The sequence below is a fragment of the Anabrus simplex genome, chromosome 5, assembly GCF_040414725.1.
Source record: "Anabrus simplex isolate iqAnaSimp1 chromosome 5, ASM4041472v1, whole genome shotgun sequence".
Classification (NCBI taxonomy): Eukaryota; Metazoa; Arthropoda; class Insecta; order Orthoptera; family Tettigoniidae; genus Anabrus; species Anabrus simplex.
In genome coordinates this window covers 363,076,090-363,094,690 of record NC_090269.1, presented here as the reverse complement: position 1 = coordinate 363,094,690, position 18,601 = coordinate 363,076,090, and the positions used below count along the sequence as shown (strand labels likewise).

General features: G+C 39.1%; 1 protein-coding gene across 1 annotated transcript in view; it reads right to left on the bottom strand.

The window, feature by feature from the left end:
* Not10 (CCR4-NOT transcription complex subunit 10) overlaps positions 1-18,601 on the bottom strand; it is a 149,528-nt gene that overhangs the window by 33,445 nt on the left and 97,482 nt on the right. Inside the window, exon 8 of the mRNA XM_067148623.2 lies at positions 3,730-4,193. Coding sequence (XP_067004724.1) covers positions 3,730-4,193 — 464 coding nt within the window. The remainder of the gene's footprint in view (positions 1-3,729; positions 4,194-18,601) is intronic.

Below are 18,601 nucleotides of genomic sequence, written 5' to 3'. Positions count from 1 at the left end.
AAACAACATCATCATCATCACAGTTTCTGTGTGGAATTCGTCTTAAGAAGCCTGTGATCATCTTGCAAGAGCAGATCAATACCACACAGGATAGATGTATCTGAGAGAGAGATTGTTCAAATCGTCTGATCTGATGGATCCTGTTATGTTATGTTTCAAAGCAAAACATGAAGAGAATCTTCTCCTTAGCATTACAACACTGCTTCCTATGATTCTATAATTCTACAATTCTTCATCACCTTTCCCTTTAACACTACATACAACTTCCACAGAGGTTCCTCTTTCTCCCTCTCATATGAGATATACAGTATGTATTTGTGTCTCTGTCCACTAATTGTAAAGTTGACAACAGAGTCAAGACATGAAGTGTTCCAGTCCTGCAAGTTAGTTGTTAAGGGCGATCTTTCGAAAACAGTTGAAAGTGTTCTAACAAGGCAACGGTGAAAGCAGTCTATATCAGCATTCTTTGTTAATTTTTATCCTCGCTGAATAATGGATGTCAGCACAGAAGACTTTTAAAAACATAAGTTTCTTACAAATTTAAAATTTGTACAAAACTGCATACTAGTTTTAAGACTGTTGGAATATACAATGTGTCCCAAACAGTACTTCCAATTTAATGTTGTGTAACTTGACTTGTAAATGACATAGAGGACCGGGCGAGTTGGCCGTGCGCGTAGAGGCACGCGGCTGTGAGCTTGCATCCGGGAGATAGTAGGTTCGAATCCCACTATCGGCAGCCCTGAAGATGGTTTTCCGTGGTTTCCCATTTTCACACCAGGCAAATGCTGGGGCTGTACCTTAACTAAGGCCACGGCCGCTTCCTTCCCACTCCTAGCCCTTTCCTGTCCCATCGTCGCCGTAAGACCTATCTGTGTCGGTGCGACGTAAAACAACTAGCAAAAAAAATGACATAGAGGAAGAAAATTTATGTGAATCAACAACTTAAAAAATTTGTTCATTCCATTCTCTTATGCAGATACTGTATTGAATAACTAATTTCTCTATTCCAGGTGACAGGAGAAATTTGAAAAATTAGCATCTACAGTAAACAAGGTTCAATGTGGGGTATGGTTCACTGAAACTAACCACCGACATTCTACTTCAGATAAACTTCAGGAGATATTACAGGATGCCACCACCCACTAAGCCATCTATATACTATTTTCAGCACATTGGACTGGAAGAGGTCCGATTCCCTGGCCTCCTATATCCGTGACATTACACCTCTAGACTTCCTTTCATAGGGTTATGTCAAAGACAGAGTGTACAAAATATCCGTCCCATATGGATGGCAGAGAGGGTAGTGACTTCCTGTAACGTGTTCTGAAGTTTTTCTGCATCCGTGTTCCATTTGGTTTCAATGAACGATGCCTCACTGCAGATGCCGTTCTGTTCAAATTATGCTCCTGCCATCAGGAATAGAGGAGTCAGTTATTCAATATTTGAATTTATTTTATTTTATTTTATTTATTTATTTATTTATTTACCATGTGGCTTTTAGTGCCAGGAATGTCTAGGGACATGTTTGGCTCACCTAGTTCCCATGGGCGATGGGCAAATCTGGGTGCGACATAATTATGATAATGAGGTGGAGAGAGGGTGAAAAATGGTGTCAGCACATAGCCTACTCCTGTTGAATAATACCAAGGGGTTTGTTCAAGGCTTAATGCCTCCATCTGATGGACAAATCACTATCAACAGTGTGATGTGCCCTCACACCACATGAACACTGTGAAGAGGTTTGGAATTGAATTCAGCCTTTTAGCATGCAATCTAGAGATTAAAAATTATATACCTCCATCTCTTCCACCCCACTGGCTAACATTTGATGGTGAATTTTTTTCCATCAATGGGACCACAGTCAGACCAACAATCACAGCTACCAGGTGGGCTTTTCGAATATTTAAAAAAATTGAGTTAATAAATTTTTTGAGCTAGTGAATCATATAAATCATGTTCTTTCCCTCTATGTCAATAATAAGTTGAAATAATAATGTTATTGTGTTTACGTAGGGTCATGTCGTCAGGTTCCAGGATGTTCGAGCTTTTACCCACCCTAAACACAACAGGTCTAAGATTACACGGGAAGCTGGGGAAATATGTAGAAATCCAATCAATTTCAACACGGGCACTGGTTACCTATTAATACATGGATGCCAGCCATTAAGGATTTATGGAGATAATTCTCTTCTCTGTCCTTTCACAACTGATATTTCGTTTCGGTGTTTTCCTAATTCGTTCATTCCTCATCACCAGATGTTTCATTCCAGGCTTGTGTTAGCATCATACTTTCATATGTATGTACGGCCATTATGCCGCCCCCCACCCCCCCCACACTGAATCTGATGCTACCGTCAGCTGCCACATGGAATGCTAGCGCTGTGCCAGTGTATGGTGAGCCATCTGGTGATGAATGAACGTATCACTTTCTATTACTAACAGCTAAAATCAAACCTTCGTTATAGAAGAAGTCTTCCTTGTGAACAGTTGAGATTTTCTTCTGAAGATGCAGAGCAAAGTTCTCTGCGAAACATAAAGAATTATAAATAAATTATGATTATAAATAAATGTAAATATGAGGTTAAAAATTGATAAGGAATCTGCCACCTGGGCGACCGCATTAAATGCAAATAACTGATGATTGAAGAATTTCACCTTATTTTCTTGATACGGCATAAGCCCAAGAAGCCTACATCATGTCTAAAATTACGGGTCGTTAGAGTATCAATGGTAACAATAATGTTACTATTTTTAAAAAAAGTAGAGTGAATAAACATTTTGGTGATTCATATACAACACATTCTTTCCCTCCATGTCAATTGTAAGTTGAAATAATAATGTTATTGTTTTTACATCCCACTAACTACTTTTACAGTTTACGGAGATGCCAAGGTGCCAGAATTGAGTCCTACAGGAGTTCTTTTACGTGCTGGTAAATCCACCCACTCAAGGTTGATGTATTTGAGCAATGTAATACCAATATAAATGGTCCGTTATTGGACATTATAAATTTTCCTGCTAACTCATTCTTGGTTGCCAGCGTTTCACCCTCGTGTGCTAGGGTGGGCTCATCAGTTGGTACCTAGCACACATACCAATACGCTGTGCTAGGTACCAACTGATGAGCCCACCCTAGCACACGAGGGTGAAACGCTGGCAACCAAGAATGAGTTAGCAGGAAAATTTATAATGTCCAATAACGGACCATTTATATTGGTATTATAAATTTACTCATTCAGGACAAATATTTCAGATTCCCTATGGGAATCAACACCTATATCATCTGATGGCCAAGCAGGCATCAATTTTTGCTGATGAGACTAAGTCTCTTAGTGCATTGGCACTGCCGGTGGCTCCAGTTAGCCTACGCATTGGCCTCCACGGTATGCACTAGCCAGCGTATTGGTATGTGTGCTAGGTACCAACTGATGAGCCCACCCTAGCACACGAGGGTGAAACGCTGGCAACCAAGAATGAGTTAGCAGGAAAATTTATAATGTCCAATAACGGACCATTTATATTGGTATTATAAATTTACTCATTCAGGACAAATATTTCAGATTCCCTATGGGAATCAACATCTATATCATTTGAGCAATGTACCGGTAACGTCTGGGACAGCCTGTATCTGTATATACTGTATAATGCACCTTGTGGTAAAATGAATATTCTCAGATAAAGAAGCCTGTAACTTAGAAACAAAAGAATAAGAGAAACTGAACTTACTTATGAGCGTTAGACAGTTTGGGCTGCGCAAGCAGGTTCTGAGCATGTCCTAATGCCAACACATATTCGCCGAGACAAAGAGAAACATAGGCACTGGCAGCCAAAATGGAGCAGCGTAAGCTGGCCTGTTCTTGAGGACTGAGAGGGGACGATGGAGCGGCATACTGAGCACATGGAGTGTTGACTGCTGTAGCAGCAGCTGCTGGAACTTCAGGAGGCTCTGGAGGAATAGGAGTAGGTTCATCTGGCTTTGGGTCTGGCAGCAGAAGTAATGCATTCTTCAAGCAGAGCGATGCAAATTCAATTGTAGCTACAGGAATAGCATAAGATTGTCCTTCACAACTATACTTTGTATCCTTTGACAAATGGGAAGCAAGAATTAGTTTTCTGCTAGGTCCAGACCCAACAACCCCTTGAACTAAATCTTTCCGTCGAGCTTGGATGTTGAAATCAGTCTCGTTATCCTGTAAAATAAAAAATTAACAATCATTCTACGCACCATATGACTTAACAGAAAATAATAATTTTCATATATTTCACTTCATAAGTAGAAGGTATAAAAGATAAATTTACCAACAGATACTAATGTGAATATGCCTCAAACATACACTACAATTTCCAGGAATATTATTTTAGTAATAACTTTCAAGAAATTTCTAGAACATGATAACATGGCTTGTTGTCCAAGACCAAATTAGCTTCTAAGAAAACTAGGGAGCTCCATGTCTCATACAGACTACGATGCCATGTCCAATAACAGACCAACTATATTGGTATTATAAATTTATTCATTTGCGACAAATATTTCAGGTTTTCTATGGGAATCAACATCTATATCATCTGATGGCCAGGCAGGCATCAATTTTTGAAAATGAGACAAAGTCTCTCATAGTGCATTGGCACTGCCAGTGGCTTCAAGTAGCCCACGCAGTGGCCTCCACGGCATGGACTAGCCATGCATCTTGGTAGGTGTGCTATTTGCCAACTGATGAGCCCAACTTAGCACACTGGGGTGAAACGCTGGCAACCAAGAATGAGTTAGCTGGAAAATTTATAATATCCAATAACGGACCAACTCTACTGGTATTATAAATTTACTCATTCAGGGCAAATATTTCAGGTTCCCTATAGGAATCAACATCTATATCATCTGTCTCAAACCTAAAAGCCTGACAATAAAAAACATCTATTCTGTCAGCAGTGACTATTACGAACTGAGGTGCTGTCATGAAGTTTCAAACCGGTAACACAATTGAGCGTTAGTTACAAATTTATTTCATTATAAAAACTGCATAATGAACAGTTTAATAATGAATATGCATTGATTAGAGAGCTCGCATTGTCTGTCACGACTGATGTTTGTAGCTAAGATTTACTCGTGCCGTACCTACAAGGTGCCGCGACTTCTTGTCAGACGCAGACAGTAGTAATGGAGATAATAATGTAGTTGAGCATATGCCTATATTAAATGAAATTGACATACTCAAGAGAAGTACATCTGCTAAAACAGTCATTTCATAACATTTTTACATGTAAATCTTGTATTATATAATAACAATAACAACAAAGGGGACCACTGCAAGAGAAGACAATGGTAAACCACTCCTGTATCAACAACCCAAAGGAGGACGAGGAGAGTATGCCAATGGTGGAATGGATGGAAGATCTAGGGAGTCAACCTGAACAAAATCCAGGGTAGGTGAAGTTCGCTAAAGCTGCAGGGAAACATAACAAACATAAAGGACTGGACCCTCGTCTTGCAGAATCAGGCCCAAACTGAGTTCTAGTACAGGGACTCTCAATGTCTGAACACTTACTAGTGTTGGCAAACGGCTTTTGACAAACACACATTGAAAGAGACATGTATCCTAATCGAGGATATATCAATTGTATAAGGATGCTGGATGTTCCAATTCAAGGCTAAGATCCTATCTCTTAAGTCAGTTATTCTAGGCACAACCTTCTTAGTTTATACTTCAAGAGCAGATCCTGTACTGGACTTCAAAGCCACTTCTCTCAGTCTCCTGCTCCCACTCTAAAAAGGTACCGAAAGTTAAGACCTTTTGAACTGAACCTGATAATATGCTGTTTAGAATTAAAGACCCCAATCATTCTTTTAGGTGACTTCAATGCCCAATTGGATAAGGAACAAACATGTAGGTGTATATATAGCGTAGCCACCTGTCTCGTATTTCAGGCAAAATGACATGCTATGTTTTATCTCTTGTAGTCCTTTATTTCCAAACAACAAAATTTGAGAAATAAGTGATTCAGAAAGAAGAAAATCACATGGAAGTTTCATACACTTTTATGATGAAGATCTAAGATCTCTCCTGGTCTAGGAAGCCAAGAATAACGGCCAAGAGGACTTGTCGTGCTGACAACACGACACCTCATAATCTGCTAGCCTTTGGGCTGAGCAGCGGTCGCATGGTAGGCCATGGCCCTTAAAGACTGTTGTACCATGGGGTTTGGTTTGATTTTAAACGTCTCATCCAGTCCTCTATTTCTCTGAAGACAATGTTCTAGCAAAGATACAAGAGTTCAGTTTGAAGAAAAGCATTAATTTATCTCCTCTGGAAAGTGCAGTTAAATGTCTTTGGTTAACTGAGGTAATTAAGCTCTGCATTTTTTATATATCCCATCGGATATCCTGAAAAGTGGTGAAGATGCACTGCAGAAGTGGGTAAAAGTGTTTACAAAACGTAATGAAATGTGTAAAGTTAAAGTTGAGAAATCGGTGTGTTTCTGGATCAGAAGTACTCTCCTTATAGCAAACAAGTGGACCAATACGAGAAAAAGATGCTTAGCGACTTCAATAAAGAATGAACTTTTGATTTCAACAATGTCAAGTTTTCCATTCCATGATAAAATCTAATGCTCTGATACTTCAAAGATACTGGGCGAGTTGGCCATGTGATTCAGAGCGTGCAGCTGTAAGCTTGCATCCAGGAGTTAGTGGATTTGAACCCCACTGTCGGTAGACCTGGAGATGGTTTTCCATCGATTCCCATTTTCACACCAGGCAAATGCTAAGGCTGTACCTTCATTAAGGCTATGGTTGCTTCCTTTTCACTCTTAGCCCTTTCTTATCCCACGGTCGCCATAAGACCTATCTGTGTCGGTGCAACGTAAAAGTAATTAGTAAAAATTGTATTTCAAATATAACAAAAATACCTGGAAGAAATAAGGTAATTTAACCCTTTTTCAAATTAGCAGTGTCCATCATTTCCACAGAATGTCCCATATTTTCAGTGACGTGTCTTATTTGGTTTGGTAAAACATGGCAAGCCTAAGATGTAATCAAGTTCACGTTCAAACAAAACACAGTGGAAAATGCTTCATTGACGCCTGCAAACAGAAAAACCCTAAAATTATGACCATCCACTTCAAAACGAAATGACCTAGCACTCACCTAATGGACCGATTTGGTGAACGTCACATAGTCAATGTCACCACCTTCCACCGCAATTTATGAAATATGGAATGGTAAAGTGCTTAGAGATGCTAATATTGATTTGGTCCATTATCTAACCAAGGTTAGAGGGCACTTTATACCCGAGTCCAAACACAGAATCCAAACAGAGAGGATCCATCAAATTCAAATCAACAAAAATGTCATTCATGATTACAAGGTAGAGTTGTGGGTTTCTAGAATCACACAAGTAGAAATATATTTCCAAGTTTAGGATGCTTCTACTATAATGATCAATTTAGATAAAAAACAAAAAAACAAAAACACGGTGGATTAAGCAGAGTGATGAAGCTCTCAAAAACTGCCCCAAAGCCTGAAATTCCTGGAATGAGACAAGGGGTCGTATGAATAAACATGAGTATGTACTATATACTCAACTTTTCTCTGCATATACTCCACTTAGGGCCGGTTCTACCACCTACTGGTAAAGTAGCGCGTAATTTGCCCTCCGCGTAAAAGGATGTTTCCGTCCGACCACTCCCAGGTAGCGCTATCGGCAGCATAAATTGTCGTTACCCGGCGCGTAATTTATCGGCCACTTCGAGGGCCCGATAAGACTTTACCTGCCGGGCAAGTTCTGAGAGCTGAAAATTATTAGCTGTATTTCTGGTGATATGCAACTCAAATTAGCTTAGTATACTGAAAAAAGCAGTATACTGTAACAGTGATCGATATTGTATTGCAGGATTTTGAACATTAATGCTTCCCTTTAGTTGCAACGGTCACACCAGCCTCTCGCATCGGTAGCGCAGGGAACACATTTTATACGTCAAGCTTTCGTAAATAAACTCTAAAAGGATATAAAATCAAAATCTATTTGGAAATCATTTCAAATGGGCTTTAATTTTCTACTTTTTCAGTTTTCGGACACGATATATATATTACTGTATGTATCCCACCTAACTCAAGCGTTTTCTTAGCGCAATGGTTAACACGCTCGCTTCGTAATACGAAGTGTGCAGGTTCGAGTCTTCATTATGACGAATCTTTTTTATTTCCATTATTAGCGTTGTGTTAATCTGTATGCCTCTTTTCATACGTTCTTATCACAATATTATGTCTACTAGGAAAATTGCTTTATATGTATGCAAGTGATGTTATGATTAATAGCACATAGGATTGTCGCCCAGGTAGCAGATTCCCTATTAGTTGTTTACATAGTCTTGTAAATTATTTCGAAGAAATTGAAAACGATTCCATTCCAGAATTCCTCTTCCTATGAATGGGTATTTATCCCGATTAGTTCTTTACATTTACAGTACCTTCCAACTTTATCTTCATAAAGTTAAAAATTAAAATGAAATGCTTTATCGATAAATGGAAGCATCTGGAGCTAAACGAGGTCACAGAACTAGTTGCAAATAGAGCATCGCGGAGATACTTAATCAATTCACAGAGGCCTGCAGATAGAATGCTCAAAGGCAATAAGTCCGTAAAGAAGATGTGTGTGTATACGTATATGGAAGCGCGTAAAAGAGAGTTAAGAACAACGGCAGGGAACGAAAATACATTTAAAAATGTAAATTAGAAATACGATGAAAACCTGCGTACCTTCTATTACGGAGCGAGCGACTTGACCAATCTACTACGAGAATACTTTTCAAAAACGCTGCCTTACATGACAGGTTATAACTGGCGTAAGAAAATGTAATCTCGAGATTTTAATCCCAATTAGATATTGATATTGAAGATCATAGATTAAAATCACGAAAGCTTGACATGAATCGTTGTCCATAACTCTTAAGACTCCCCTTATTAGGCTTTTTGGTGATAATCAGCAGACGCAAGCATAGGGAAATAAGACAATCGAAATGGGTTTCATGCATCTGACGATAGACAGCACCACACTCGAAAGCGAGAAATCGCTGAAAATCAGTCTAGCCAACTTCGTATATCGGTGTCTAGCTCCGGGTAGCTACCTGGCGCTTGCGCGGAGGTGGTTGGACGCAAGCCAAAGTACCAGCTGATTTACACCTCCAGGTAGTTTACCTCCCGGGGAGCTGCCAGCCACTTTACCAGCAGATGGTAGAACCGGCCCTTAATCAGAATAAAGTTCATGAAAATGTATTCACTAGCGAGCATATACTCATGTCATGGAGGTGGTGTAATATAAACTCACAAGTGTAATAGTCTAATAGTAGATTCTCATTTGGGTATGAATCGAAGGGCTGATATGTGTCTGAAGTATGAGCATTTACTAATTTATTGCTTTTAGAAATATGATATAATGGCTGACTTTCTTAATAATGTGGTAACTGTTGCCAGGAGGGACACGCACATGTGAATTCTAAGAATCTTAAATGTCTATATCATTTTTCTAAATTACATTTATTTGAACCAGAGACTCTGGAAATAAGAGGTGCTATTAAGAATAAAGTTAAATTAAACGCATTTCAAAAACTAGTTGGTCAGTATGGATTTCCATGTGAGGGGACTTCGTACACAACAAAGAAATGTACAAAATTATTGTTGAGGTTATGTGCGATACGCTGGCCCCGTCGTATAAGGGTAGCGTGTCTGCCTCTTACCCGGAGGCCGCAGGTTCAATTCTTGGCCAGGTCAGGGATTATTACCTGGATCTGAAGGATGGTTTGTGGTCCACTCAGCCTATGTGATTACAACTGAGGAGCTATCTGACGGTGAGATAGCAGCCCCGGTCTAGAAAGCCAAGAATAACAGCCGAGAGGATTTGTTGTGCTGACCACATGACACCTCGTAATCTGCAGGCCCTCGGGCTGAGCAGCGGTCACTTGGTAGGCCAAGGGCCTTCAGGGCTGTAGTGCCACGGGGTTTTTATATGTGCGATACTTCATGACTAATCACAAATATGAAGTTTTGAAGCTTCCACCTAATCGATACTTTATTATTGTTGTACAGGACCGGTTTTGACAGCTTTGAAGGTCATCCACAACTAGCTAACATAGCATGTACTTAAATCACTAAATACAATAAAGAATGTCACATAGTATAAATAGAAGCATTATCAATTTGCAATATTCTTCTTCCTGATGAGTCACTTCAAACTTGTTAATACGGACATGAAACTGATACACTATGAGTTTATGACTAAAGCTGCAGCGTGGATTAAATTTCCTCAAACTGATAAAAACTTTCTGCTACAAAACCAGACAGGCAGCAATATTTGAAGGTGCTCAAATAGGTCTGCCTTGGTATATTTACTAGTACGTAAAAACTCCTGTGGGACTAAATTTCAGCATCTCAGCGTCCGAAAACCATAAAATTGGTTAGTGGGACGTAAAGCCAATATTATTATTATTATTATTATTATTATTATTATTAATGTATTTTCCTTTTTGACCTTCATGATCACCCAGAATGCTGGGCAGATACTTAGGACTATACATAAGATACAAATTTTTTTTTTTTTTTTTTTTTTTTTCTCACTTTCACATTAGTCTTATTTATCTACTGAGGGATTTTGCTACGCGCTTTGGGATTTGTGGCTAATAATCTGAATTCAGGAGATGGCATTCCAGAAGATGGTTTTCCGTGGCCTATTTTCTAACCTGGATTAATTAAGGCTGTGGTTGCTTCTTTCTAACCCCTAGCAATTTCCCACTTTTGCCGTTAAGTCCTATTGTGTCTGTACAACGTTAAATAGCATCATCATCATCATCATCATCCTAAACCATCTCCAGTTTCTCGGGTGTGGTATATGAGCCTCCTCCATCTCATTCAGTCCTTGTACCATTCCTCCTCCTCCTCCAGTATTCGGGAGATAGTGTGGGTTCGAACCCCACTGTCGGCAGCCCTGAAGATGGTTTTCCGTGGTTTCCCATTTTCACACCAGGCAAATGCTGGGGCTGTACCTTAATTAAGGCCACGGCCGCTTCCTTCCCAGTCCTAGCCCTTTCCTGTCCCATCGTCGCCGTAAGACCTATCTGTGTCGGTGCGACGTAAAGCCAATAGCATTCCTCCTCCACCAACTTGTCCCAATTATGACCTCTCAGCAGTACATCATTCTTAAATGCAAATAACCTCACTCCTTGTGGGTGGGGTTAACTTCCAATAAGTAACCAGGGGAACCTGACCCCTACAGAGCGCGTCCCCAGGTGGCGGATAGGGGGCCCCTACAGTATGTAGGGCTGGTTTGAAATAACTAATACAACCCGCAGATCAACAGGTAGCCCAAATGCTGGGGGCTTTAGAATACTGAGCCAGCCTCTCTCCATGGGTGATAAATATGGAGGGCCCGTGCCCTGGGTTAAGGGTGAAGACCTCAACGCCATCTACGGCGGAGAAGATGGACTTTGGTACGGTGGAGATGGCGGAAGAGGCAATCCATGCTTCTGGGGGTGTATAGATGGAACCTACTGCCCTGTAGGATGAGGAAGGCATCCAAAAAGGCTAAGGGAGTAAACCCTGAAAGAAAATCCTCTTATCCATTACGTCTAGCAATTGGAAAGAAACAAAAAGGAATAAATATAATTTATGTTTTTGTTCCTTCTGCCGATTGCTTGTAATTTGGTTTCAGTTAGGCCATTTCCTTTCGAGATTTAATAAAGAGGAGGGCCTACTAAGATGAGTATAGCCTACAAAGAAGAAAGATAATGAAAGTATAACATGTATGGTTAACGCCACAAATTTCTTTCCCTTTAATGTTCATGTTATTTATCATTTGAGTGTACATTCTTTCCACGCATGGCTTGTAGTTTGGTTTACAAGATTTCAAAGCTTTGGATTTTCCCTTCCGAGACTTATTACACAGGACAGCCCGTACATCATGGCAATGAGGAAATACTACGAAAGTGTTAACGTACCGTATTCTACATGCTTTGAACATCACATTTTTATCTCACTCTCATTTTTATATTATTTATCTTTTTCCTTATCATACACATTTCTACCTTGTACAGCACATTGTTTACAATTTGGTTTAAACTGACTCTAGAGCATCGGACCCCGAGTCTTCAGAACAGAAGACAATATTCCGGTAAAATGTATATGAATGTTATTGGCAGAATATTTGCCATTACTACGAGCAAAATGCAACTTGAAGCATGTGCAGATGGAACAGAAATCGAAACTCAGTAGTTGAGGTTACATATATTGACAATCGTACGCAACATGAGTACCTACTCACTTTCAAATGATCCATATGGCGGTGTACTTGAGTATCTACTAAACTGAAGGAGACCCTTCTTATTCTTATCAAATGGAGTACAGTACATACTACTTAGGCTGAGAATATACTCCTACTAAGTGCTCATGCTCATTAGTATATACTTTGAGTAAGAACTCAGGTTTTATTCATACCTCGCAGGAAAACCTGAAAATTTCTCATCCAAACAAAAACAGACTGCTAAAGTTATCTGTACAAGAAAACATGCTCAAGAGGGGGTACCCACCCCAAAAAAGAAAACAGAATTTTCTTTTAAAGCTATACACTTTCAATTTTTTTATAAAATAACCTTATCCTCTTCAAAATACTCTACATTACAACTGATACATTTGTCCCACCAGTGTTTCCACTGTTCGAAAAATTTTTTGTAGTCATCTTTCAAAATGGCTGACAGCTCCGACCTCTTCTTTTTTTTTTTTTTGAGCTCTTCAATGTTGTCAAATCGGTGTCCTTTCATGGCCCTTTTCATGCGTGGAAATAAGAAAAAGTCGCATGGAGCCAAGTCAGGTGAGTAAGGTGCGTGGGGCAGCAGAACCGTGCCATTTTTAGCCAAAAACTGTCTAAAAGAGATGGCTGCGTGTGCAGGTGGGTTGTTGTGGTGGAAGTACCAGTTTCCTGTCTGCCACAAACTAGGTCTTTTTTGATGAACAGTGTTGCGCAATCTTTTTAAAACTTCTAATTCCCCCTGTGGGTGGGGGTAGTAGAATAACACTCACAGTATCCCCTGCCTGTCATAAGAGGCGAATAAAAGGGGCCCCAAGGGCTCCGTATTGTGGAGCGTGGGTTGGCGACCATGGGGCCCTTAGCTGAGTCCTGGCATTGCTTCCACTTACTTGAGCCCGGCTCATCGCTTTCATCTATCCTATCCGACCTATCTTGGCCCACTCTTGTTCTCTTCCATCCCCGACGGTATTAGAGTACTCAAGGCCTCGGGAGTCTTAAATTTTCACGCCCTTCGTGGCCCTCCTCTTTCTTTGGCCGAAACCTTCATTTTTCGAAGTGTCGGATTACTTCCATTTTTTCTCTCTAATTTTATACAGAGGATCGTTGTCCAGTTGTACTTCCTCTTAAAACAATAATTAAGAGGGCAATTTCTCAAGGCAGTATTATTGGACATTTATGTTTTCTTATATATATCAATGATATGTGTAAAGAAGTTGAATCAGAGATAAGGCTTTTCGCAGACGATGTTATTCTGTACACAGTAATAAATGTTACAAGGTTGTGAGCAACTGCAAAATGACCTCAATAATGTTGTGAGATGGACAGTAGGCAATGGTATGATAAACGGGGATAAAAGACAGGTTGTGAGTTTCACAAATACGAAAAGTCCTCTCAGTTTTAATTACTGCGTCATTGGGGTAATCACATAAATGGAATTGTAAATAAAGGGTACAGATCTCTGCACATGGTTATGAGAGTATTTATAGGGGTTGTAGTAAGGATTTAAAGGAGAGAGCATATTTGTCTCTGGTGAGACCCCAACTAGAGTATGGTTCCAGTGTATGGGATCCTTACCAGGATTACTTGGTTCAGGAACTGGAAAAAATCCGAAGAAAAGCAGCTCGATTTATTCTGGGCGATTTCCGACAAAACAGTAGTGTAACAAAAATGTTGCAAAGTTTGGGCTGGGAAGACTTGGGGAAAGGAGACGAGCTGCTCGACTAAGTGGTATGTTTGCAAGTAATCAGCTTCATTTTCCGTATCAAAATCTAATCACAGAGAGTTAAAATATTGAAAATCTTCCACCTTAAAAAGGCAAATAAAAAGTATCAAAAAGGTGGAAGATTTTCAATATTGTAACTTTCTGTAAGTGGTATGTTCCGAGCTGTCAGTGGAGAGATGGCGTGGGAGGACATCAGTAGACGAATAAGTTTGGATGGTGTCTTTAAAAGTAGGAAAGATCACAATATGAAGATAAAGTTGGAATTCAAGAGGACAAACTGGGGCAAATATTCGTTTATAGGAAGGGGAGTTAGGGATTGGAATAACTTACCAAGGGAGATGTTCAATAAATTTCCAATTTCTCTGTAATCATTTAAGAAAAGGGTAGGGAAACAACAGATAGGAAATTTGCCACCTGGGCAACTGCCCTAAATGCAGATCAGTAGAGATTTATAACCACCACCACCATCTTAAAACTTCCAAATAAAAGGTCTGATTGACAGTCTGACCTGGGGGAGCAAACTCTTTAATGAACTACGCCCTTGGCATCAAGAAAGCAAATCAGCATTGTTTTGATGTTTTATTTGATTTTTTTTTTTTTCTGGATGGGGTGAAAATGACATCCTCAATTGGCCTGATTGTTGCTTTGTTTCTGGGTTGTAACCATAGCACCATGACTCATCACCAGTAATGACCTTTGACAGAAAATCTGGATCAGTTTCAAGCTGTTATTTCATTACATTCTTTTTGATTGTCAGTCAGAACCCAAAGAACAAACTTGGCAGCAATCCTTTTCATTCACAAATCTTCTGTTAACCCATTTATACCCAAGATTTTTTTTTAATTTTATGGTTTTGACTACTGGAATCAGTTTATTTATGTCCAAAAACACCCCAAAAATTCTTTAAAACATTTTTGTTTTTGTTGTTGTTTAAAAATTATAGCAAGGGTCGTAAACGACCCACTGGGCATGGACCCCAGGGCCATATCTCCAACATGGGCTTTGGCTATTTTCATGTTTGGGTTCATCATGGTATATTTTTAATGATAAAAGCAGAACTGGTGTATTTTATGACTCATTATTATTGAAAAATGAAAATAACATATCTACTACAGAGGTAAGTAATGAGGGAAGTATTATAAAGCACATAGAAAACACTAAGAATAAGTCGCTCTTCACTAAATGCCATAAGAAGGAACCTTTCCTAAAAATATAAAGAGTATCAAAATTTAACATTAACATTTAAAATAATATGAAATAGACCATCAGTTGAGTTTCCTAGTCAGTCTTATACATTCCTTTGAATATTCAGTACTGAAATGGCACAACAGGCTTTGGCATCATTATTATAAAACATTTTGCCTTGCATAAAAAAATTGAATCAGTCAAAATTACTAAAACTACGAAGCTAAAAATACGTTCTCATTTACACAGTGCACTTTACTTCTTGTGGAATTCTCCAAAACAATAGGGACATATGGCAACAACACATATTTGGCATGCTCGGACAGTTTTACTTTTGCAAACGTAACGTCGCCGGGGCTGATTGTCCACCAGAATATGACCACCGTGGCTTTCCCGCATGGCTTCAGTAACTGGTGCACGCGTGTTAACATTGCGAGGAGGGGTTCCATACATCTCTAACAAGCTGGCCACAATGAATCATCGGAACGCCAGGGCGTTAAGCTTCACGCTTTGAATTCTCGACAAAATCCAAGCATTGCTCATCACAACGTCTAGAAGCCAAAGCAGAATTGGCATACGCCATTTTTTGCCTCTTATTATGATGCGGTAAATAGATACATTGTTATCTGTTTGATCTACTCCTCCCATGTTCTTTCTGTACTTAGAAACAAGATGTAGTTGAGGTATCTACACAGGTTTTTTTCTGTGTAAATGAGTACCGCCCAGCTTCTTCAACAGGTTCTACTCCGGGCTCGTTTAACAGGATGTTCACAACGTTGTTGTCTTTCCATGTCACAGCCACTATTTGATCTTCTTTGTCAACTGCACTTTCAAAGTATCCCCTTTCTTTTTTATTCATCGTCTTCTTGCATGGCAACGGGCAGCCCTCTCTCCGGTTAGCCCGAACCGTGCCAGCATTCCTTGCTTTTTTAACTCCGACAACAACTTGGGCAAGTAAAAAAGTTATCGCAGTAAAAAGAAAAGCATACACTGGGGTAAAACACAGACAAAACATCGCAGAATTTCAAAACAATGCTTTCCCCTAAGCCAACATCTTTAGAGCATTTCTCGTTAGCTTTTGCACCTTGATAAATATCTACTTGCATATAATAACTTTGTCTTTGAGCAGCAGTCCATGCCTTAAAACCAAATCTAATAGGCTTTCCCTTTATGAACTGGCGGCAACCATGGCGCCCAAAATATGGGATCACGGACTCACCGACAGAAACGTATCTCTCATTGGGAGCATTTTCCATGAAAGATTTGTTCAAGGTATTCAGAAATTCACAAATTTTTGCCATTTTGTCATTTTTGGGTAAATTGGTATTGTCACACACATAAAAACAGCGAAAAATATCTTCAAAACGATTTCGCCGCAGTGTCTGGCTCACCAGATCATTGTGTGAGTCACGCGCTAATTCCCAAAACATCCGTCTCCGTGGGACAGGTACACAGCCGCTCAAGTACAGGACACCTAATACACAGTAAACTTCTTCAGCTGTTACCTGAAAATTGGACTGGTTTTTCTGAGCAGCAAACAATGTAGTGTACTTGACAATAATATCTATAATATCTTTGGTACAAAAAACGTCCCAAAAAGTCAAATTTTCATTTACAGAAGCAGCAGTGGAACAGCTGATACTTTTTTAAATGCATGTTTCACAAGGAGTTTTTTCCACCTGGTCAAACAGTTAATGCTGCTTTTGTGTGAAAGTTTTGAAATGTTTATGGAAGGACAAGAGAAGGAAGCAACCCGCCCAGTGTTGAAATAGCACATAGCTCATTCGCCACGATAATGTAACTGCCTATACTGCTCTCTCGACTCAACGGCTCTTGGCAGAGAACAATATGATCCTGGTGCCAATGCCTCTCCATTTGCTTCACCTTGAAGCCTGTGACTTCTTCCTATTCCCAAACTGATAATCCACCTGAAGGGGCAAAGATTTCTAATGGTGGAGAAAATTTAAACTGAAATGCAGTCTGTTTTGAACACACTATGAGAAAATTACTTCCTGGAATACTTCCAAACATGGCAAGTGCTACTTGAATCAAAGTCTATCCTCAAAAGGGGACTACTTTAAAGGTAATGAGGGTCAATAATGACTAAGGTACACAATGAATTATGTATGAGATCAGACCAGGAATTATGAATTGCTATGGTATACACTATTAAGGTTTTGAGAGTCAAGAAATTATCTTCGGACCTTTGAAATTTAATTCTAAAATTAGTTACAGCATTGCTTTAAGTTTATTATTATAATTATTAGCATTTTCTACTCATAGAACTTATTTGATCATGCCCAACAGTTAGGATTATTGTCAATTACGAGTTCTTAAAATTACCAAAATAAACTATTCCTAAACTGCTGCAAATAATTATTTGACAAGTTATAATAGAATAATTTTCTTAAGTCATCTTACAACTTATATTAGAATAATTTTCCTAGGCCTGAAATCAATTGCTTGTTAGAAAACTTAGTATATCTGCATTTTTCCTTTCTTGATGCAGTTTATGTTTGTAGATGAATTTTGAGCCATTACAGTATTTTCTTGGTGTCGGCGCTGAAGTGGTTTGCTGAACATTTCCCCAATTTATCGTCCCATTCTAAAAACACTTCCGTAATACTGCTTTCATTCCAACAACACCAACCAAAGTTTCAAATTCAGAAAATTTATTATTTAAGAAATTTTTTCTTGACGGACATACATTGATTCAGCCCTACCACAGCAACATTTTAGAGAAGTTAAAAAAAGTAGTTTTCCTCTTCAAAAATGATATACAGTATTTTCTCATGTAATTAACACACTTTTTTGATGAAAAATACAGGCGAAAACTTTGGATGAGTAAATTATTCAAGGAATACAAATGTTTTAAAATTATTTACAATTCATTTACATTTACAAGATACATCAAATAACATATAAACACAATTGGTTCAACTCAATACAGCATTTCGTAAGAAACGGCATATCCAACATTGCGCAACGAAATCATATAGGCCTATTTAAGTATATCCTCTTCTACTTTTGGAAACTTGCCGTCTTTTGGTCCATGAAATGCTTTGCGAGACTTGTTGATCGTTTGAAGTGCAAGTTGCATTTGGACACTGTATACTTGCGGCCCGCTGCCCTATGCCCGTATGTTTCCGCATAACCGATCACTGCGAGTTTATATAATGCAGTATTACTCAAATTCTTGCTCACTGTAAACTAACAAACAATTTTGAAATCACAGAAAATGCATGACTCTTACCCAAAACACCTGTAAAATTTTTGTATCAGGCTGGAATAGAGCGTCACTTCTGCACTGATTCTCTTACTGAATTAGTGCAGTGGTATATCATATCGACTGATAACAGCACGTTACCCAGTGTTTGGAATGCCCAATTTCACAACAGGAAGA